This window comes from Stegodyphus dumicola, chromosome 8 (assembly GCF_044657685.1).
Source record: "Stegodyphus dumicola isolate Sdum_Otavi_A_Nest chromosome 8, ASM4465768v1".
Taxonomy (NCBI): domain Eukaryota; kingdom Metazoa; phylum Arthropoda; class Arachnida; order Araneae; family Eresidae; genus Stegodyphus; species Stegodyphus dumicola.
The window spans coordinates 17,312,788-17,337,754 of NC_140775.1; the positions used below are offsets into that span (position 1 = coordinate 17,312,788).

The window sequence follows — 24,967 nt, forward strand, 5'->3', positions numbered from 1 at the left end:
AATATACTGAGGAATGGGTACTTGCCATTTTATTTACCATGTTCACATTCTAAGTGCCTAAATAAATGTAATGAATTAATAGAAAAATCAAATTAAAATTCAGTTCAAATTTACATGGACTAGATTATTGAACTATTTGAAATTCAATTCTGTTGTAAAATATATTAACATTTAATTCTTATATTCTTTGGCTAATTCCATTTTCTAAATCTTTATATAAAAATTTAGAAATGACTACACATTAAGACAACTCTGACCAAATGAAATTTAATAACATCAATAAAATGTAACAAGAAAAAGTACAATTCAAATGAAATAGAATTTAAAAATTCTGAAAATCATTAGAGATTGAGGGAATGGAATTTGCCTAATTTAAGTTTAATTAAATACATTCCATTTATTTCTGAGAAACATTTTCCTTTGTTAAGACTAAAAATTAAAAAAAAGGAGAGTAGGCAGCAATGAAATATTCTTCAATATAAAAAATGTCCTAATTTCCATACTGGCTTTAGTTATCTATTAAATAAAAGTCCACAGGAGACATGCAGATAAATTTCTAAAATTACTACACTCAAAAGTCTTTAATCCGGACTCGTTGGGACTTCCGGATTCCGGATTACAGATCATCAATTTAAATCTGCTTAGATGGCATGCAGAAAACATAACATTAAAAATATGAAAAGATAATTTATGAAATAAAGAGCAATTATGATCTAAAGGGTATCAAAATATACAAAAAAAAATTAATATTTATTTGTTTACTTTATTAAACATTTCAACGCACGCATGCGTAAAGAATACATTACGCATAGTCGAAATTAGAAAATTGCAATCAGAAAACTATTTGATGTGTATCCATAATATAATGAAGAGAAATTTGATTTAAATCATATCAAAAACAGAGTACATTGAGATGAAATACTACATTTAGCAAGGAATTATAAGCCGAATAAAATAAAAACATCTGCCCTGAATATAAGGATAGTGCTGACAGATCAACTTCCAGTTCATGGCACGCTGTGATGTTCCTCCCCCCCGCAGAGCAGTGTAAAATTGCTAAACAGATTTTGGAAAGGTTAGAGAAATAAAGGATATACCCTTTATACATTTTTTGCAGCAATTCCACTTTTTGTTTGATGGACATCAAAACATGCTTTCGCTTTGTAGATCCTTTGGCAGCTTCAGAATCAGAAATTCTTTTTGACATAAACTAAAGTTCAAGCTTACTTTTATAAAATTGCTCTAACAGTCCGCAAAAAATAATAAGCCGGATCCAATTAAAAGATTAAGGAACAACGCAATCTGCAACATTAACTGAATTAGATAATTTTAGCTTAGCTTATACCGTCCGTTATACATTAAACGAGAATGCGCAGAAAGTTTGTAGCTTTGAGGTCCAGATTATAGATCATTCCGGATTATGGACGTCCAGATTAAAGACTTCTGACTGTATTCTTATAATAGAAAAAGGGTGGTCAATGTATGCTGCAGAAAAGCTTCTCGTACAGAAAGGTGATGATAAAGAAAAACGAAGTTATTTTATGAACTTGAGCACTCTCTATAGCCACACTTGGAAATTTTCATTTTTGTTGGGTTAAAAATCTATTATCACCTGTGCCACTAAAATGAAAGGTAAAGTTCAATAGGAAAATTTTTCACAGATAACAGCAAGTTTAACAAATTAATCAAATGAAAGAAAATCCAGAATGACTTAAAATTTACACACATGCTCAGACATTCATACCCAGAATTAAAAAAAATTTTTTGTCAATAATGAAATTCTGAATTTAGTTTCAGTATTGCATGATAATCAAAACCAATTAAATGTCACTAACATATTTAATGAACATTTGTCATTATGCAGAATGATACTGGCACAGCTATAACACACTGATTTTTACTTGAAAAAAATGCTCAAATTTTTTTAGTATGATTAGTCTTCATACTAAAAAAATGCTGGATACATAGCTCAACCACTAAAAACTGCTATTGATTGGAAACTTGCCTTTACTAGAAAATCCACGAGCATAGCCTTTATACTTTAATATCATAAATTACATGAAATAAATAAAACTATTAAAAACTAAATTCCATATTTATTCAAATTGGTAGGACCATCTGCTACTACTTTTTTTTTATCCTAAAAACAAATAATTATTAAATGATATGCATGGCTGGAAATTTATGAATACAGCAATAAACATACTCTTTAATAAATTCATTTCACATTTTGTTCCAACTGATCAATTTACTAGGAGAAAATTTAAATTATGGGCATATCCCATATAATTAGCAGAATTCAGTAGTTAAGGTCAAACATTTCACCAATCTGTTTAAGCCTTAAATTTACCAATAATGATACTATAATTAAGGCCTTTTTACGAAAAGTTAACTTCTATGCAATCAAATAAAGCATGTTAACCTGCAAAACAAGGCACAGAAGTCAACCTTGAAATCTGAAAAATAGCAAGACTTCTTGGAGAAAGTAGAGATGCTTTTACACTGCATGGCAACATTAAAAATATACTGACTTATACAGAAATATTTTAATGCCTTTATTTTTTAAATTGCTTCCAAATGAATTCGTTCTTAATTATATCCAAAAAATTAAAGATTAAAATTTCGATTTAAAAGGTCTACTAGACTTTTCGAAAAATGAAATACTCAGCAGAGAATGCACAGCTTATGTTAATTATAATTCTGAAGAGAAATTCTTGCAATTAGAAAAACTACTACCTTTCAAATTGAAACCTTTTCCCGACTGCGATATTTTAAGTTTAGAAATGAAAAGGCAGATGTTATTTATGTCTGGATAAAAGGTACAGAGTTAAAAACTGAAAGCAGAAAGTAAAATTAGCTTCTATAATTAACAAACATTCGAAAGTGAATTGTTGGGCATTAAAATAACACAAACAAGAACTAATTATCATACTTATTCAAAAAAAGTACAAAGAGCAAATTCTATATAGACTAAATAAAAATAATATTCACAGGAAAAGTGCACAGCAAAAATGGATGAGAAAAATACACATGTATGAATAAATTTTCAAACTGATACACATTCAAAAGAACTGCATGATGAACAGCAACAACGAACTAGCTACACACAGAAATGGCATTTTTCTAGAATCATTAAATTTGGCACATAATCAGATAAAATAAAAATTTTCACACGTAAAAAGCAGACTTTTATCCTAGAATATAATAAAAAATTCAGTAATTAAGATCAGAAAATCTTTTACCAATCTGTTAGGCCAAGAACTTACCCGCATTGGTTTTAATGAATATTCTCAACAAATCGCATCTCAATCTGTTAAATAGACTGTGTTAATATGCAAAACAACATATTAAATAATACAAACAAGAATTGACATATTTATTCAAAAGAGGCATAAAGAAGAACAATTTTTATGCAAACTAAGTAAAAACGGCACATTTACTTGAAATTTTCTCAAAAATTCACCAGCAAAAACTTGATGAATCTCTACATGAGCTAAAGAAAATACCGCATTCAACTTGAAATGAGTTCAGTCAGAAATTTACTAGCACAATAAAAAGAGACATGGAGGGGGGGGGGGGGAAAGAAAAAACAAGAATTAATTTTTATATCTACTCCAAAAAAAAAAAAAAAAAAATGCAGAATTAGCAGCAGCAACACAAAACAAAGTAGACAATTAAAAATAGTAATTTTAATGAATCAATCATTAATAATGAAATTCTGGGCATATACCACATAATCAGAGATAAAGGTACAAATTTTCATACATAAACAGCAGATTTTATCCTACAATATGATTCAGTAATTAAGAGTAGGTAATATTTTACCAATTTGCTAGGCTAAGATCTTACCATCATTGGTTCTAATGCATTTTTCAACAAACAGCATTACACATCTGTCAAATAAACTGCATTAATCTGCAAAACAACACATTAAAAGAATACAACTAATTAACATATTGGCTCAAAAAAGGCATAAAGAAGAGCAACTTCTACACAAATTCAGTAAGAATGGCACATTTACTTGAAATATCCTCAATCAAAAGTTTACTAGTAAAGCTTTTACATGTGTTAGAATTTTCGTGGTTACTTAAAAAAAATGGAAACAGTAATCTCTACACTACCTAAATGAAAATGGCACATTTATCTAAAAACACGGTAATCGGCCAGAAATCTACCAGCACATAAAACAGAAAATGAGCATGAAAAAACATACGCATGCAAAAATTACTTTTCATATTTAATAATAAATATAAGATATAAAGCAAACACTTACCAGAGAAATAGAAACTTTGGTTATTTGACGAATAACCTGAAATTTGCCATTGCGCACATCTAAAAACAAACAACTTCAAATTAATCAAGCAAAATATGTAAATTTGGAAAACAAGGTATTAAAAATTTACGATAGAATTTTAGCATACTTACGGATCAAAAACAGACCACTCTTCAACCACAGTTCCAGAAATAAGAATGAGCCAATGACGCCAAATTACTTGGCGAGAAAGTTATTAGTAGATCTTCATGCAACCCAGAGAATCTCGTAACTCCTCCCATTTTTCCCCCCTTTTTTCTCGTGAAGATAACCTGCAAAGAATTCTTGATAACCTGTCAACAACGAATTCCGTTCGAGAGTTCAATGATGTGAAAGAACGTCGTAGTTTCTGTTTGCATTATTTTAAAAGAATCGAAATAATTTGCCATTCTGTTTGCATTATTTTAAAAGAAACGAAATAATTTGCCATTCTTGAAATGGATGAAATAATGTCTGAAAAGTTAGCATCAAAAAGAATGGGCATAGACAGCCTTCCTTTCGAAATGATTGAATACATTATGAACTGTGACGAATTATCTTTTAAGGATATTTGTAGATTATCTTCAGTTTGTCGAATTTTCAATTGTATTGCCAAGAGTAACAAGCTATGGCAAAACAAGTACAAACTAACGTAAGTATATGTGTGATAAATTAAGTGTAAATTTGTTAAATATTATAGTTTTCTTCCCAAGTTAACATATATGATGATTTTAGAAACAGCCAGTTTGTAAGTAATTACTTTAAAAATTGAAGAATTATTGCTTGGTAAAAATTCGAATATTATTTTTCTGTTAAAATGCGTCATAATGATATGGTAAACTGATGCATAGTTATTTAAAACCCTTTGTTTCGTTTTACATTTGGCAGGCCAAAATGATGCCTTTGTACTTTGAAAGTTGCATGCATTAGACACAGTTATGGAAATTCCATGTGTAAAGTTACCTTTTTTCATTAATTACTAACTTGGTTTGCAAATATAAAATTTCAAAATCTAAATTTCGAATTTAATGAAGTTTAAACAGTGATAAGAAAAGCATACATTTTAAAGTTGTTTATGATAGCATATACCGTGAAAAGCTGCTTGAAGCTATACTGGAATTCGGATTTCCTACAGAATGACTGTAAAGAGAGTAAATTGCAGACTTAAAATCATGTCTGATCTATCAGAGGCATTGTACACTGAAAGAGGGTTGAGACAAAGTGATGTCTTTGCTCACATGTTTTTGAATATCACCCTTGAAAATGCTATTAGAGATCCCAAAATTTTAAATAGAGGCACCGTATTTCAGAGATCTATGTAGTTACTAGCATATGGTGATGACATCCATATGATTGGCAGATGTAAACAGGTCGTCTCTTAACAATAACAATATTAAACTTGAATTTGGCAGTAGATAATTTAGAGCTAATAGATGTTTAAAGAATTTATTAGTATTTAAATTATTGAACTTCAGGATAAAAGTAAATCGTTTTACGGCTCTTATCAGACCTATCGTATTGTATGGTAGTGAATGCTGAGCGTTAACAAAAACAGATGAAGAAAGACTTCTAATCTTTGAAAAAAAAAAAAAAAAAATACTGCCCATTAACAAAAACAGATGAGGTTGATCTTTACATTACGGTAACTGGTAGTTTGGCGACATTTTGGAGGCGATAAAGGTTACTACCTGGGACTTTGGTAATAATGTGAGCAGTACTGAGTTCCGATTACGCATTATTTTGTGTGGGGGAAATGAGAGATCATGGGATATGTCATGTGATATTAATGGACGAATTACGGTTCTTTAATTGGAAAAGGGGGGAAATCGGGAAAAAATCTGGAAATTTTGTATTTGGCTTTATTCTGTGTTGTGTGAAATAGTGTTTGTGAATTTTTGGATCCCATGGCCGTAAGTAAAGTGAATTCGAAATGGGTATTTAGTGGTATTGAAAAGGATAGTAAGAAATGTTTTTTAAGGTTGTGTGAGAGAGAAATAAACATGTTTTATTATGTTATTTATTTTACTTGGTATCTTGCTTTGAAAGATAAGTATGATTTTAAAGATTCTGAAAGAGAATGAAGAAAAGTGTATCCGCCACGTAATGAAGATTCTGAAGGAGATTAGGTAAGTTAGTATTTTTAATTATTTTTATGCATTGTTGGAAATGTAAGGTGGAAAGGAATTTGGTATTATTGGGAAAATTGTTATTAGCAATGATTTAGTTTAAAGTAATTAGGATTGTAAGGTAATTTTTATTAATTGAATGTATGTGCTCATGTATATTTTAAGTGGTGTTTTTGAATTTAATTATATTTTAATGAAATGATAGTTATTTTGTGAATTTTATACTTGTAGGAATTTGGTGTATGTTTAAGTTGAAATAAATGTGCATGGAAATAATTTAAATATTTGTAATGCTTCATGTATGAATTCGTTGGTGACGTGTATAATGTAATAGATGATTTAGAGGTAAAAGTTTTTGGATATTTTATTTATTTTATATGTGGAAATGTTCATATTTGTAAAGGGTAAATACTTTTTCGCGATCATGTAATTTCATATATGTTCTTTTTACCGGGTTTAAAGATTGAGAAAATTGTCATGTATTTTCGTGAAATTTTTTTAATTTATGAGATAAAAGCAGTGTACATGGATATAGTGAAGAGTGTGCGCAATGCCATTTTTGTGCAATTCTGGGATGTTTTTTTAAATAAAAATAAGTCGACGTGTACATGGTTCAGTGATATTTTAATGAAATGATAGTTATTTTGTGAATTTTATGCTTGTAGGAATTTGGTTTACGTTTAAGTTGAAATAAACGTGCATGGAAATAATTTAAATATTTGATACTAAATATTTGTAATGCTTCATGTATGAATTCGTTGGTGACGTGTATAATGTAATAGATGATTTAGAGGTAAAAGTTTTTGGATATTTTATTTATTTTATATGTGGAAATGTTCATATTTGTAAAGGGTAAATACTTTTTCGCGATCAGGTAATTTCATATATGTTCTTTTTACCGGGTTTAAAGATTGAGAAAATTGTCATGTATTTTCGTGAAATTTTTCGAATTTATGAGAAAAAAGCAGTGTACATGGATATAGTGAAGAGTGTGCGCAATGCCATTTTTGTGCAATTCTGGGATGTTTTTTTAAGTAAAAATAAGTCGGCGTGTACATGGTTTATGTGTATGTGTTATTTTGAAAAACGCGTAAGGTGTATGGTATTGTGCACTTTTTCCGAATTTTGCAGTGAATATTTGTCATGATTAAGCAGTTTTGTTTGATAAAATTTCTAGCATAAGTGTAATTCGGCTAGTAGATTGTTGGAAGAAGTGTTCAGTAGATAAGAAGAAAAGAAACATGTCTTTACTTCGTGAAGACAAAATGGCGGCGGGGGAAAAAAAATAGAGGGTTGCTGTAGGGGAGTTGATCGCCAAATTTTCGCCAAAAAATCGCCAAGTTATGGTAATGTAAAGATCAACCACAGAGGAAGAAAGGCTTCTAACCTTTGAAAGAAAAATATATAGAAGATACAAATGGCTAAAATGCAGAATCGCCCACTTATTTGTTTGGCGCTTTTTACAAGAGTAAGAAGAATTGGATTTTTGTCAATTTTCTTTGACTTTTTAAAAGAAAATAGGTCAATTTGTATATGCATAAAGTCAAGAGTGTGCACAATGTAATTTTTGTGCAATTCTGGGATGTTTTTTTAAGTGAAAATAGGTCGACATGTACATGGATACCGCGTATGTGCAATTCTTAAAAACGTGCCAAGCAGGGGGAATTCTGCATTTTCACCGATACAAACAACCTAATATTGTCCGAGTCATTAATTCTTGTCATATTAGGTGGCATAATTTTAGATACGACAACTTGAACCCTGTTAAAAAGGTGACCTTTGCAAATGTATAGGGTAATGGTTGGTCGACCACAGGGACTGATCGGATCCGTACGAGAAAGCTTGTTGAGACAGCCTTGGCTTATGATAGGTTGTAGTGCAATTGAAGAAGAAAAACCATATTTTAATCTTGGGATAAACCTAAACCAATGGGCACCCAATTGTAAACTTTTACCATTTTTTTAAGTGAAAACTGATCGATGTGTACATGGACACAGAGTTTGTGCGATTTGGTTTGGCGTAGCGGCCATCTTGAAATTGTGCCTTCCTAGCGCCGATCTTGGCATCAAAAAAGAATCACCAAAGAACAATGGGCACCCAATTGTAAACTTTTACCAAGAAGTCAAAGAATTGCACAAACTCTGTGTCCGTGTACACATCGATCTGTTTTCACTTAAAAAAAATCCTACGATTGCACAAACTAGGCATTGCGCACTGCCTTAAATTTGTCCATGTACACATCAATCTATTTTCATTTAAATAAAATCAGGATGCTAAAACAAAGTTAAAACTATCATGGTAACCAGAAATGAGGTTTCATTGCCAAAATTTTTTAAAAATTCTCACTAATTGAAGGGGCACCCAATTCTACACTAGAGCCGACTTCTTATTTTGGTTTTGCGTAGCGGCCATCTTGAAATTGTGCCTTCCTAGCGCCGATCTTGGCATCAAAAAAGAATCGCCACAGAACAAGGGGCAGCCAATTGTAAAATTTGGGTTTTCATCCGCAGAGAACCCGTTGGCGCTTCGGGAGCAAACCCTTTGGCGCCGTTAAAATACTCGCCAAGCTCGCGTTTCATCGACGCTGAGGCGAGTCGTAAACGTGATTTTTAGTGCATGTAAATTCTAGTTAGCAGACTAAACAATATATTAAGCATATGGTAGTAAAAATTCACAGATAATAAGCATGTAGATGTAAAACTAACAGGTTAAACGTGATATACGGAAATAAATTGGTATTAAATTTAAACAGAAATTAATTATTAAATTATTAACTTTTGTTATGAATTTTGCTGATTATGATACTTCTCATTTTAACCTATGCCATTTGATATAAAATCAACCTGCTACTTACTAAACCGCTAGCCTGACCAAGTATGTGACATTATGAGACATAAAAAAAAAAGTTACATAAAGTTAGTAAAATGTAAATGTCACTTCTTTCAAATATGCCCAACTATTATAAGTGTAAAATATTTAATGCTACTTGATCAATTACTTAAAGTTTATTTCATTTTCAAACTTATTAATAATTCTGTTAATTCATATTTAGTAATAATACATACTACTTATGGATCTATTTTATTTTTAGGATGGTATTACAAATGTGAAATGCAGGCATCGCTAATATTTTTAATTGAATTTATTCAGTTCGCGTTTACTCATAGGTCCTGAATTTTTTTCATTAATGGTCCTTAATTTCTGTGTGCAGAAATGTGTATGAACTCTGATTAACAGTTTTCAGTATTTTTTTAAAATTTTTTTTTTTAAGTTACTTGCATGCAGGTTAAAGCAATTTACATTGAAACAAATACCCATCCTTTTCATAATTTATTTCACAATACTAATAACCTTCAACAGTAATCAAATTTTCTTCAGTAGCATTGTTAATAAAACTTGAACATTACACATTTCATTACTTTTCAAGAGTCATTTGAACTATATTCCTTACACCAGCAGTGGTTTGCTAATTTTGATGACCGTGGGAATACATCAAACTATTCTGTCACAGATAATCAGTAATAAATAGTATTTATTATTAAAATTTAATAATCTATTTATGTCACACCTGCCATCCTCTGAAAGGTTATTGTAAGAAAAGCATTAACAATATATTGTTACAATTTTACGCCATAAAAATTGATTTATTATCATAATTTTAGGTGACAATAAACAATAATAAAAGTAAAAGCATTACTTAATTATTTAAAACGCACATTTTTGCAGAGTACGAAAACGAATTATTTGAGCGTTTCGAACCTCTTGGTTCTGCGTGCGTACAGCTGTTAATAATTAAGAACACAACGTGAACAGCCGTGTTACAAATTAGCATTCACCCCTCCCGCTTTATTTTCTTCCTTTCATCCCGAACCGAGAACCGGGATCTACGAAAATATTTCTATCTATTCGTTGTTAAAAAATTAAGAAAAAAAAGTAATAAATAAAAGAAGAATAATAGAAATCTGCAAATGCGAAGAACCACAGTGATAACGAAACAAAATGGACGCAAGATGAATGGTTGCAACAAGCGAATAGGTTGAATCCGCTGGGTTACTAGATTTTAACTATTATCGCCAAATTTGGCACTGTTTACATTCACCGGGTTCTCTCCGAAAGTGCTTCCTAAAATTTTACCAAACATACAAAAAGATTACATAAATGAAAACAGTGCAATATTTCCAGTTAGAAACACTGATATCATCTTCTGAAATCGGTCACTAGGTCAGATGACGCAAAGTTTGCTTTTACGTAAATGATCCGGAGAATAATAGGAAAAACCATTTGCTAATAATGTTGTTTCAAAATACTCTAAGATCACTATAAGTCGACATCAATCACTTTTAAAATGTACAATATTGTTAATTTACATAACATTAATTACAGCATTCAGTGGTTCAGTAGTCAAACAAAATACATATACAGTCAAAAGTAGTTAATCCGGACTCATCGGGACTTCGGCGATTCCGGATTATAGATCATCAGTTTAAATCTGGCAAGATGGCATGCAGAAATTATAAAATAAAAAATATGAAACCGTAATTTATGAAATAGAGAACAATTATGATCTAAAGGGTATCAAAATTTACAAAAAAAAAAGCTTAATATTTATTTGTTTACTTTACTTTCTTCGTTGTTGGAAGCGAATTATAATGACGAGGAATTTGATTTAAATCATATCAAAGACGGAGTACATCGAGATGAAATACTACATTTAGTAAGGAATTATAAGCCAAATAAAATAAAAACATCTGCCCTGAAGGTAAGGATAGTGCTGACTGATCAATTTCCAATTCATTGCGCGCTGCGGCGTCCCCCCCCCGCCGCAGAGCAGCGTGAAATTGATAAACAGATTTCGGAATGGTTAGATAAACAAAGGATATGCCTTTATCCATTTTTTGCAGCAATTCCACTTTTTGTTTAATGGACTTCGAAACATACTTTCGCTTTGTAGATCCTTTACATATTAGTAAATATATATCGGAAATTCTATTTGACATATAATCGAAAGTTCAAGCTTACTTTTATAAAATTGGTCTAACAGTCTGCTAAAAATAATAAGCCGGATCTAATTTGAAGATTAAGGAACAGCGCAATCTGCAACATTAACTGAATTAGATAATTTTAGCTTAGCTTATACCGTCCGTTATACATTAAACGCGCATGTGTAAACGTATTTTGGGCATGTGCACACGCATATTCGCAGCCGTAAAGGTCTTACGCGCATGCATCAATGACGCATGCGCAGAAAGTTTGTAGCTTTGAGGTCCGGATTATAGATCATTCCGGATTATGGGTGTCCAATTAACGACTTTTGAATGTATCTTAGTGTGCCAGATCCATGCTAGTTCTTTACTTTCACATCTACTATTGATTGATTGTGATTAGTATTTTTAAAATGAAAGTTGTCTATTTTTTTAAATGGTTCTCAAACAAAATTGACATTTAAGATGATAGAAAGCTGAAAAATTGCTTCCCTTTCTATAAGATGGCTTACAGTAATGCAAGGTCAAGTAACGTAGCATCTGTCTCAAGCTATGCCATAGAATGTTTTTAGAATATGCCATTGGAGCTCGGAAATCTCTAGGTCTAGAAATAAATTCACTAGGTTGGCACCATTGCTGTTGATTAATAAGCTAATTACAAGTTGCATATTAAAAATGAAAAGTGTCTAACTCTGTCATTTCAAGTAAATAAATGCAGTCAGTAAAATGTTCATAATTTTGCAAAATTTCTTAATTTGACCTGAGCTTCAATGGTCTGTTTTGGCGAAACGCATAATGGTATTTGGCCTAGTTCGACACCCAATTATTTTTCCCTTGAAAAGCCTGGTTGAGGGTTCGAGTGGGTTAATTTACCATTTTCCGCTTTGTAATTATTGTATTTTTGTAATTTTGCAATTTATGTTTTTATTATAATTTTTGCATTTTATGTTTTAATATTTTTTTCCGTCAATCTATTTTTATGTGTATTAACTTTTCACTTTTCGCAACGGTCAGATTAGTTTTTTCGTGCATTCGCATGTCTTCCAACATTGATTTTTAACAGTTTTATTTTGCGTGTAAGCAGTTTTTTTTTCCAGATTAATATTTAAAAAAAAATTTCTTCTTTGTTAATATTTTAGTAATACATCATTGAACTATTTCGTGGAGCTACAGCTCCTGGTAACTTTTTAGCAAGATCGCTGCAATGTTTCTACCTATTATTTCGTATATTTTTGCAGAAAAAATTTTTAAGCTGTACTTCTTAGCTTACTTGTCTTTACTTATTAGCTTTACAATTTCTGTTTCGATTATATATATATTTGTGTGTGTGTGTAAAAAAATTATGTGTATTTATATGTGTAAAAAAAATAGGCAAATGTAAAAAGTCATTTTGAGTAGATTTGATTTCAAAAACAAAACTATATGTCAATTTTTATTTCAGTGTTTGAAAAACAAAATTATATCCAAATTTTGAAAACATACAGGTAGGGTTAAAAGAATAATGGCATAAATTATAAATAAGCAATGAAGCTTAAAAATCTAATAATAATTTACAATTTGGTGGAAAGAGTTCAAAAACGTGTAAAACAGAATGAATCAAACATATAAGAAAGTAAATGAAATAAATGATACAAATGAAAATTCAAAATTAAATTCTTAAGATTTTAAAAGCTAACGCCTCAATTTTATATATATATATATATATTTTTTTTAAGATCAAATTTTCATTTTTCTTCCCCCCTCCTCCTCTCCCTTTTCAAAATACACATACAATTCTGATTTTTAAATATTGGAATAAAAAAAAATTCACATGTTTTTTTATTTTCAAGTATTGAATTATTTTTTTTTTTGTAATATTTATTTTCACAGTTAAGGTAACATTTTTATGGTGTTGTAATTTACATTACTAGGTTGATATTTTCCTGCTTGAACTTCAGATCCTAGAAATCCTGAGTGAGGGAGCTTGACCTACCTCAAAGTATGGTGTAATTCCAAGTAATTCACATAACTCGCATATAACATTTATTACGATAACACAATATTATATGGATAAAGATTGATCTTTAACAGTCATGGGTTACTTATATTTTCAAGAATGGTGCTACAAAATTTGTCTTTTGACACTACAAGATATGCATCAATGTGGTGAGTTACAAGGCTTAACTAACGAAAGTGCAACAGCGCCACATATATTATCTCATAATTCACAATATACTAGCCTGTGATGAACAGTTATTCATCATAAACTTAAAATTTACAATCATTATAACGCAATATTCAATACTAATAAGAAGGATTTTGAACAAATATTAAGTTACACTTTAAAATTTAAAGTTAAAATATGAATTTTAAAATCATAAGCTGGAAGAGAAAATTATTAAGTTACTTACAATAAAACACAAAACGTTATTACAAAACTAAAATACTAAAACAATGAAGTATATAAAATTAAGAATAAAATTTTACTGTCATTAATTTTCATGTTGACAAAATGGCAATAGTGATTGCCCAAAGTTTTTTTATGGACGTTTAATACCCTGTTGGGCACATTTGATCTGCTAGGCACGTCTCGAGCACTTTTGTTTGCCCTGCCTCCTTCAAACACCATCTCTCCTTCTCCATCTAGTTAGCTTACCCTCTTCTAGTGCCACTGGCAGTCATAAAGCCAGTCAATGAATATACAGGGTGTTTATAAAGTCCCGGACCCATTTTGATGTTTAATAACTCATAAAATAATGAAGATATAAACAAACTTATGGCATTTATTGATGGAATAACTTATATATTTTCCTTTTCAGGTTTGAATATCTTTACTTTTGTAAATATCGTCTGCGTGTGTGGATAATTTCATTTTCCAGTCTTAAATATCTTTACTTTTCTAAATATCGTCTGCTTATTAATTGCATTTTTCTGTCTTTTGTTTTTGGCAACTATTGCAATGTTATGTTTACTTTTGATGTGTTTGTTCTAGTACATTTGTATGTGATGTTTTATTCGACTGGATATTAAGGAGAATGCAACACCACAAGAGAAAGCACAGATTTTCTGGTGGTTCATAGAAACAAAATCCATAATACAAACACAGAGAAATTGCAGAAGAATTTACCAAAAAGATCCTCCATCCAAAAGCAGCATCTTGCGGTAGGAAAAGAATTTTCTAGAAACCGGAAGTGTCGCAGATAAGAAACGTTCCAGACGTCCCTGCACAAGTGATTTTGATGTTGAGCGTGTCAGAGAGACATTTTTACACAATCCTAGAAGATCTGTGAGATTAGTGGCAAGAGAATTGGATATGTCAATTTCGACGGTGTACAAGGTTATTAAGAAAACATTAAGACTGCATGCATACAAAGTTCAAATTGTTCAAGTTTTGAAACCGAATGATAGGCCTAGGAGGATGGCCTTTGCAACAGATATGCTAAGGAGGATAGATGATGGTGAATTTCTGAAGTGCATAATGTTCTCCGATGAAGCATCCTTTCATCTTTCTAGTATTGTTAATTGCCATAATGTGCGCATATGGAGATCTGAAAACCCCCATTAATACTGTGAGGCATAAAGGGATCCCCCAAAGGTTAATGTGTGGTGTGAACTAATGCACAACCGAGTCATTGGGCCTTTCTTTTACAGAAAAGACGGTCTCATCAGTCATATACTTAGACATGTTGGAAAGCTTCGTATTTCCACAACTAGAAGAGCTTCAGCCACATGTCTTTTTGCAACAAGATAGTGCACCACCTCATTGGGGTACCATTGTTCGTAGTTCTTTGAATGACCATTTTGCAGGATAATGGATTGGGCGAGGAGGTCCAATTCTTTGGCCAGCCAGATCACCTGATATAACGCCGCTGGACTTTTTCCTTTGGAGATTTGTAAAGACAGCATTTACAAGAGGAAAGTGTCAAACATTGATGACCTAAAAACCAGAATTACAACTGCAATAGCTTCTGTGGATGCCGACATGCTTGCCGGTACCTGGCGTGAAATTGAATATGGACTTGATATTCTCTGTGCGACGAAGGGGGCACACGTGGAAGTTCATTGACAAGGGTCATAAAACTTTTTTAGTCATTCTAACCATTTATGTTATTAATTTTAATCTATCTTTATTATTTTATGAGTTATTAAACATCAAAATGGGTCCGGGACTTTATAAACACCCTGTATTTCTACATTTCTAGTTGGCAGATGAAATGATCTAATAGGCTTATTGCACCCGATTACATTGTAATTTGACATGTAAGTTTTCTGTGAGTTTTTAAATACTGCATCACATTTTCTGTTAACAGTTTCGTATAATAAAATATTTTATGATTATCTACAAAACAGAGTATGTTTTTGGGCTCTGGTTTTTCAAGCACATTGCACCTGATTATGTCATGAATTGTAAAATGTTTTAATAATTCAAAATATTGCTTATTACAAAATTTGACAAAGACATTTTCGTAAAAGCATTATAAATATTTGTTTGACTCAGCTTCAAAGTATCAAAAAATGTTTTATTTGAGAAACCCTCAAGACCTTGAAGAAATTCACCATTTATTGAAGGCATCAGATGAAAACGATGAGGATGTCAAAGACTTGATGTTGAAAGCTATATTGATTCAGAAGGTGGTGTAGAGGAGCGTGAAGAGTGATCAGAGACAGAACGAGAAGGATGCAAAGAAAATGACATTGAAGAAAATGCTGATTTTTGGGGGGGACAAAGCCAGACCACAACATTCCAGTAATTTTGAATTCAGTAGTGATGTAATGTTTTGGTGTCCTACATACGAAGAAAAAACAAAAATGTCCTTCTTATATCATCATTGCATGATGACCAAGCTGCTGATCTTTCTACTGCGAAAAACAGAAACCAGAAATAATGAGTTTCTTCAATGAAACCAAGTTAGGAGTAGATATTGTAGATAAAATGTGTGGTTCACATAATGTGTCTTGGACTGTAAAACAGTGGTCGATGATAATCTTTTTTACAACATTAAATATTGTAAATTATTGACTGATGTAATATTGTAAATTATTGACTGATGTAAAACAGTGTTAAACATCAATCAATTCTCAAATCGTACATGTAGGTAATGGGTACAGAGCTCTTAAATAAGGTTATTCATAAAACAACTGTCTATGAACTTGTGCTTGGACAACTTGCTCAATGAAGTCTGAAGTCTATTGGGTTACCAGTGTACTTGCAACAAAATTTTAAGAGATATGCTTCCAACCAAGAACAACCTCAAAATTATGATGAGCCACAGGTACCTCCAAAGAGATGCAAATGTGAAACATGGTGTTTGGAGACTCGTAAAAGAAGATTAAGCTAATATGCTATCTCTCTCTGTAGAATGGTGTTTGAGAAACCAGGATGCCTATTCTATGATCACTGGATCTGTCTACAACTTGAGCGAAAAATATTGACTGAAAAAAACCAGTATGGACAGCCCCCATCACAACTTATCGGAGAAAGCCATTCTGTGGTCCTCAGTTGGTGGGCGGGTGGGTCCATTTAACTTTACTGAAAGGGGACAAGGCTTCAAGGAGCTTTAGACCAATCGCAGAACAGACGAGTGACGAAATTTATAGTGTGCGCTGGCTGAAGTTCTAGGAATATTCTCCCATTATTTCACTAACTCACACGCTGCATTTGTAGTTCGAAAAAATTGCACAAAACAGTATTATGACCAACACGCAGCAGAATATGTGTTATGTGAAGGAAAATTCCGTTTTTTTCAGGAAACAACGCAGGAATTTAGAGCTAAGAAATAAAGAGTGATATGGGATACCACGAAAGCAATGGTAAATAGATAAAAGTAAATGAATTAAGCTTACTTCAAATCTTTTTAGAAATAAACAATTTTAATCATTTAAATTTATAATATGATTAATTAGCATTACAATCTAAAAGCAAACTAAGGTTTTTTTTTTTTTTTTTTCCATGCTTACATTAAAACTGTTTTCCCGCAATTTTACAGTTACTATTGGAAAAATATTTCTTTAAATAAGAAATTAGAAAGAAAATATTTCTTTCTTAATATTTCTTCCCCTTTTTTTATTTTCTTTTTCTATGAAAATTATTTCTTTCAGGAAAAGAAATAAAATTCATTCGCTATTACAGTATCGCCGATTGCTGCTACATTCAACTATCACACATGCATCAAAATGCTTTATTTTAAATAATTTATTCTATAATTAACATGAAAGAAAATATTTTTTCAATATAAAATGTATAACCAAAATTAAACTAATCTATCCTGTATGTGTGATTAATTCGTTTTGCAATTTTTGTCACACAATTACTAAAACCTTTTTTTTAATATTATATTGCTGTTATTTGAATTTTTTATATATATAAGAACTGCTCAATTTAAATATTCTTCCTTCTCAAAAGATTTTATTCTGTGAAAATAATTAAAAGATAGTAATATTTTCACAGTGCAAGTACTAAAGTAAAAATAATCAGTGTAGGTCTCCTGCAGTTGAAGTCCTTGCCAAACCATTGTTTCGACACATTTTAAATAGAAAACTAATAATAATCAATATCTCTTTTACAATATAAAAATAAGAATGCTATGAACAGGAATTTTTTTTTTTTTTTTTTTAATTTGCAAAGAAACAATGATTTTCTAATACTATAATTGGTTACAAAAGTACTATTCCATGAACAAACCCTCAGTCTTATAGCATTGTTACTTTATTGCATAATGCAATAATAATGCAGTATAATTCTACTAACAAGCCCACCAGCCGCTGAGCGGTAGAGTCGCTGAACGCAGGTAGTTTGGTCCGAGGTTTGAATCCCGGGAACGAGCTGGCCGGCGTTTTCATGGCTTTCCACATGTGTAACTTGTATACGAGCCAGTTTCCCTTAGAAAGTCCTCACTTAGAAACCAGTTTTAAAACGTAATAAAATTGCACACACACACACGTGCAATAATAATAATAAATAAATAAATAAATAAATCTGAAAGCCTTCAGATTTTATATTACTTCCAAAGGGCCATTTTTTAACATTTTTCGTGTTATCTTTATTTATTAAATATCATGCTTTTCGCACTTAAACCATAAAATTCAATTCAACAGCAATATCATATAATTTAAAAAAAGCATATCTTTAGAATTTCCGATACATAGTCTCACGCGCTAGAGATGAAAATGCTTTTTTCCGTACAATGTTGCCATTACTCGCTTTGAAATCGTTGGGTTTCTTAATCAAAAACTCATAAATGCTTTACAAAATATGAAATAGATAATAAAACAAATTCTCAGTTCCAAATTTGGGCCTCCAGATGCCTATATTAGGATGGAGGATTACGTTATTCAGAATTTCATGGCTCTAGGTACTGTTGTTTTATCACAGTGCGAGAAACATTCATACATTCTGCAGATTCCTCATTTATTTAATTTCTTTAAATATAATAGAGTGCGATAATACTTGGTGGCAACGATTTGAAAAATGAAACGCCACAAAATGGCAAAACGAAATTAATAGCCCCTCTGGGCTAAAACTTATTTTTAAAAGTATCACACTAGTAGTAGTACAGCTACTGAAAAAGATATAAAGCTATTTTATAGTTTTATAATTTTTTTTTTTTTAATTTTTATTTTACAGTAGTGTGAATTTCGCGTAATAATGAATGACATTCCTTTTTGTGTTCACAGTATTATTCGTAAGGTATTCAACTGTTAGATTTTAAAGTAAATGTAATTCTTGCTGTACATAAATCGAGTAGAAGCTTATTGGATGTCTATATTTGTATTAAATGAAGAAGGTTTATGTGCTTGATAAACTTATTACCTTCTACATTTTTAAAGCATACAATTACAATTTATATCCATAATTTCAGGAATAGTATAACCTTTCTTTCAGTAGAAATTCCATTCTTGTTTTCTGAATGTGGCTCCAAATACTCTCTCAGTTCATAGCAAATTAAAATAACTATAAATTTTGGCAATCTGAAATATGCCATGAAAACATCTTTTGGCAGAGCAAAAGCATCAATATATTTTCTATAAATTCGCCACCAATTCAGAGATCTACGATCGTATTCTTCGTTTAAATATGAAAAAATCAGCGGCGAAAACACATACAAAACCATTGTCTACTTAGTATGTCAACCGCACAACCCTGATTGACGACGCAGCAACACTTTTTCACACGCTTTCGACAACTTCCGTACTCGGAGAATATAGGATGTCGGGCAGACCTGTTTTTTACTAGCAGTGACATCTGGTGGCCGACAACTTGCTGTCGACACTCGTAGTGTAGAATAACCGTCCAGTGTGCTTGAGCCAAGGCTCTACCCCTTGTAGAACAGTTTGATCATTTCGAAAGGTGGTGTAGAATAACCAAAAGATAAATCGAATATTTTTAAAAAAAAATTTTGTTAAGGTCAGATAGGAATACTTGTTAACGTATTAATAACAATGGAGTTGCTGTCTAAATTAGTGCGAGCAAAAATGTTGAGGAACTGGTGACTGTATACCATCTATATAACATACACAAAAGTGAGAATGCAGACAGAAAATTCGAAGTGTAACAAAAAAGAAGAATGAAAATAAATACATATGTCAAATTATTAGAGTTGCGTATAATATGATTCATACATTTAGTTGGGCCATAGGCCGATCCATATTTTCCAAACTGTTATAGTCTTAATCACAGATTTTAATATTGGGATTATCAATATTTTGCTGCCTTTCATGAAATTTTTTGGCTAAGTGAGCCACACTAATGAGTGCACAATACTCAATGCCTAACTCTTTATATATTCTATTATTCCTTACATACCATTCAGCATTTACAATTTGTCGTAGAACATTATTTTGGCAGACCTGGAATCTTTTCCTATTAGTTTTCTTGGTATATACCTAAACTGGCCTTGCATAACACAAAGCTAATATGAATGCAAAACGTGTCATGCAGCAGCCTGCCTCTCATATGCTGTTTTCATGTGTCCTTCATGCTCTAAGAGAGAAGTAGACCAACAAATATCTCTTAATGAATCGGATGAATGAGAGATTATACTTATGTTTTAATTTTAATTAAATTTAAATCTATAATTAAGTTTTGTACAACTAGTTAGTTATTTTACAAAATTTGTTTAGTATAAATTGTTTCCTTTTAAAGCAATTTAAATTAACTATAAAAATTGTTGGTAAAAATATATTAATGGGTGCCCCTAGGCGATTTTTGGTGGTATGGTGCATGGAGGTTATGGCTTGGTGTATATCCTTAAAAGACATGACTCTGTTTCGTTAAACATAACTTCATTAACTCACACCATAATTTTAAACACAACTATCATAACATAATAAAATAACAGAAACTGAACTAAAATTCGTACATCCTATGCTCGAGCTAAAGGCAAAGTGGGCGAGGTTCACTGCCGCGCTAGCAGTTTTTACAAGCACAACATAACATGGTCTAGCGGCGCACTTTCTGAGCATGCGCAGTGTTTACACATGTGCATGCGTGTTTAATGTATAACAGATGGTATAAGCTAAGCCAAAATTATCTGTTTCAGTTAATGTTGCAGATTGCTTTGTTCCTTAATCTTCTAATTGGATCTGGCTTATTATTTTTTGCAGACTGTTAGAGCAATTTTATAAAAAGTAAGCTTGAACTTTCGATTATGTCAAAAAGAGTTTCCCATTCTGGAGCTGCCAAAGGATCTACAAAGCGAAAGCATGTTTTGATGTCCATCAGACAAAAAGTGGAATTGTTGCAAAAAATGGATAAAGCCATGAGGAAAGTGACAGAGAGGTTAGTGAAAATGAAAAAAATTCAATTGACAAGTTAGTCAGTATTCTCGGCACAGCAATTACAGGACTTGAACAGCGGAACTTTGTAACTGAACAAAAAATTATGTCTGTTTATAGAATTAAAGAGAAAGTATTTTCACATAAAACGAAGCAACTTAAACAACTTACATTGAAAGAAATGTTTAATAAAGTAAACAAATAAATATCAAGCTTTTTTTTTTTTGTAAATTTTGATACCCTTTAGATCATAATTGCTCTTTATTTCATAAATTACGGTTTCATATTTTTAATTTTATTATTTCTGCATGCCATCTTACCAGATTTAAATTTATGATCTATAATCCGGAATTGCCGAAGTCCCAATGAGTCCGGATTAAAGACTTTGTACTGTATGTTAAAAAAAAAGTTTAGTAAATCGAGAAATGCCTCTGGCTCAATGCACCCAAACATGTTCTGAAACATATTGTGCCTGATGGAGTGTTAATTACACCATTCATAGTTTTTATGTCCACTACTTTCACTTTTCCATCAGATCCTAGCAGAGCTTAAATTGTGCCAGAAACCAGCTCCAGTACTTTGTAATTTTGGGAATAAATTGTAATTCTAACTTGAGCCCTAAGTAAAAAAGCTTTGGCACTTCTTCTCTGTAACTGAACAACAATTTCAGCAAAAATTTGATCTTGAAAATTTTACTTTTGACAATAAAATTACATAAAAAATCGATTCTAACTTCTGAATGCATGCCTCTCTTTTCTTGGGAAACAAACCTTTAGACAGAAATTGAAGAAAGAAAAGCCTTCACTTATATGTCAAAGTCTTATTCTTCTGAAAGTACGATGAATTTATAAAAGCGGGTAAATTTTTTGTTCCAATGTTAGTGTCTTACCTTGGAAAAGAGCACCTGCAGATTTTTTGGAAAGATGTAATGAAAAATGGAGGCGATGAAAATTGTCATTTGTTGCCTTTTTATTAGCTAATATTTGGATTTGGAGAAAATTTGTTCCCCTGTCACATTCTGCTAGACAGTTAGAATTATATTGACAAGAGATTGTCATCAGATGGTATGTTGGACTTTTCTCTTTTTGTTTTCATGAATACATATTATCTGTTAAAATTTTCTATATATTCTATTGCTTTTATAGCATTCTGTCTAGTCTCATTAGTGATGCTTTAACCCATTTTAACGTTTTTCATTGGTGTGCTGGAAAAAGGAATGGTCTTTATTTCTATCATCCCCTTGAAGTAGTACATTATATTCAGGGCTTAACAGGAGATTGGTATTTTATTAAGGTCCAGTACTTTTATTTTTTAAGGTTCAGTACATATTTTATTATTTAATTATTTACCATTTATTTAATAACTTATTAAATTTTAATTACTAAATTATCCTAATAATCAATTATTTTATTAATTTGTTTATTCTTGTTCCTGTTTCCTAGTGGTCTTTCATAGTGTCCCTTTGTCAGAAAAAAGTTAGTCCCTTTGTCAGAAAATATCATCTGCAGTTTGCCCCAGTGGGCTACAAAGTTTCTTAATGATGCTAAAAAGGTTTCAGAAAAAAGATACAACCTCCAAGTGTGTTGCCTTTGTGGCAAAACATATGAACAGGCATATATAGCACTTGGTTGGCTTCACCCCTTTCCCCTAGCGGGGTTTCACAATTAATGGTTCTGCATAATCAAGGCCTACTTTGAAAAAACTCTATTTGACACAACTTGCGATGTCAGAAGATGGACTATTATTTGAGATGCAGTATTCGTACAATTTTTGAGACATTTTATGTAGTCTCTAATAACTTTGCCTACTGCATCTCTGCAGTTAATTATCTAATATTTCTGCCAGATAGCTGAAATTCTAAGTGTTGTTCCATTATGGAGATGAGCTTCATGAAAATGCTTAACTATTAATTCAGTCACATGATGTTTCTTAGGAAGAATTACCTGGTGCTTTTGATTTTCGGGTATGTTTGCATTCCTTAGCCTACCTCCAACATGTAGAATATCTTCATTATCCAAGAATGGATTTAAGGAGATATTTCTGCTGTTAGAGCTGATGTTTTTCCCTGCTCTTAATGCCGAGATTTCAACTTTAAATTCACTTTCTTGTATTAAGTGTGCTTATAATATCTGAATCTCTGTTAAGTTCTGAAACAGTTAAAATTCCTTTAACTTTTTATGTTGAAGAACTGGCATTTTTCATAAATTGAAGACACCATGCCACTACACTTTTGAGTTTATTCCAGGAATGAAAACTGTAAGAAGTTCATTTTGATTATTGGATGCAACACTCACCACATTTTTGCTGATCTACAAGGATCTAAAATAGTTCAACTCTTTGATTACTTAAGTTACCTTACCTTAGCCAAGGTGGACTGAGAAAACCAAAATTCATTTTCTATAAGATGAATGAATGAAATTGAGATTTCATTTTTAACGTTTCCTTATAGTGATGTTCGAAGTGTGATGTACTGATTCTAAGGAAGGAGGCTATATGCTCATCTACTAGTCCACTTCTGAAACAATTGTTCCTAAAGTTCATAGTTGAAAACACTTGTTCACATATATAAGATAAAGCAAACATAGCACTGATTTTATGGGTGTGAGATATTAAATTTGGGAAACTTACTTTCGATAATGATTTGTAAAACTCTAACTTTGGCATATTTAGAAACAACTGTTTGAAATGATTGTTAGATTGCAACTCAATTAATTCAAGCTGCAAATCTGACCTCACTGCTTAGCATTTTACGTTGAAAGGCATGGTAAAAATTTACAATTCTGTTTGAATGGCACTGGAATCTTCAAATCTGCGTTTGAACATAAAATACCGTTTTTTTCAAGCCATCTTCATAATTCTTAAACTTCTCTTCATTTACTGATGGTATTGAATTTAACCTCATGAGATGGGACAAGTCGTTCTTAGCTAGCTGCCCAAAAAGCTTTGATATGGGCCCAGATATCGTCGATAAATTGTTTTTTTCCTTGCATCTTGACATTCAAGTTGCTCATATGACAAAGCAGATCTGTGAAAAATGCAAAGTCCAAAATCCATTCTGTACCTTCTAACATTTCGCACTCCGCAGAACAGTGTTTCTCATGGAAGAACGACACCGTGTTGTATTTCAGCTGCCACATTCGCTGAAAGGCACAACCCGCACTAAGCCATTTCATGTAATACAGTACGTCAGAGTATTCAGATTGCATAGACTGAAGAAAATATCGAAATTCCCTGCGAGTGCCACTTTTAACACTCTATGGATTGAAAGCTATCTGTGCTTGCTATTTCCGTCGATTTATGTTATGGAGAACAAAAATAGAGAAAGTAAAAAGATCCTTAGTTCTTTGTAAAAAGGAAAGAAAAATTAATATTTAAACAAAGTAAAAAAGGAGATGGATATATAATATATATTTTCTTTTAATTAACCTTGGACCAGCAAATTTAAATTATATTCACGGAGCGGATAGAACCTTCTGGAGAGCTGGAGTTAGCCTACGGGCTGTAGTTTGCTCATCCCTGGTGAGGGCAATGTTTTCATGGAGCCCATTAGAACCTATAATTCCCATAGAACAATCCCTGACGTCTGTGCGTGGGACTGACTTTTTACTGTCAAGACATATTTTTCTTTACATGACTGTACTTTATCTTGCCGTATTATACTCGTATTAAATTTTAGTTTAATAATTATGTTTACCTTTTGTATACTTAATAAACTTGCTTACTTTATTAAACTCCTTACTTGCTTTTAATGTATATGGTTATTTACAAGTATGAGATATAAAGAAATTACACATAATTAGTTGGAGAATTATGTC

At 31.6% G+C, this 24,967-nt stretch overlaps 1 protein-coding gene across 1 annotated transcript in view; it reads left to right on the forward strand.

Annotated features, from left to right (window-relative positions):
• The first annotated feature begins 4,593 nt into the window (after positions 1-4,593).
• The window catches only part of LOC118200642 (F-box only protein 21-like), a 90,011-nt gene continuing 69,637 nt past the window's right edge, over positions 4,594-24,967 (forward strand). Inside the window, exon 1 of the mRNA XM_035372606.2 lies at positions 4,594-4,943. Within this exon, the coding sequence (XP_035228497.2) occupies positions 4,750-4,943 (194 nt within the window). The 5' untranslated portion in view covers positions 4,594-4,749. The remainder of the gene's footprint in view (positions 4,944-24,967) is intronic.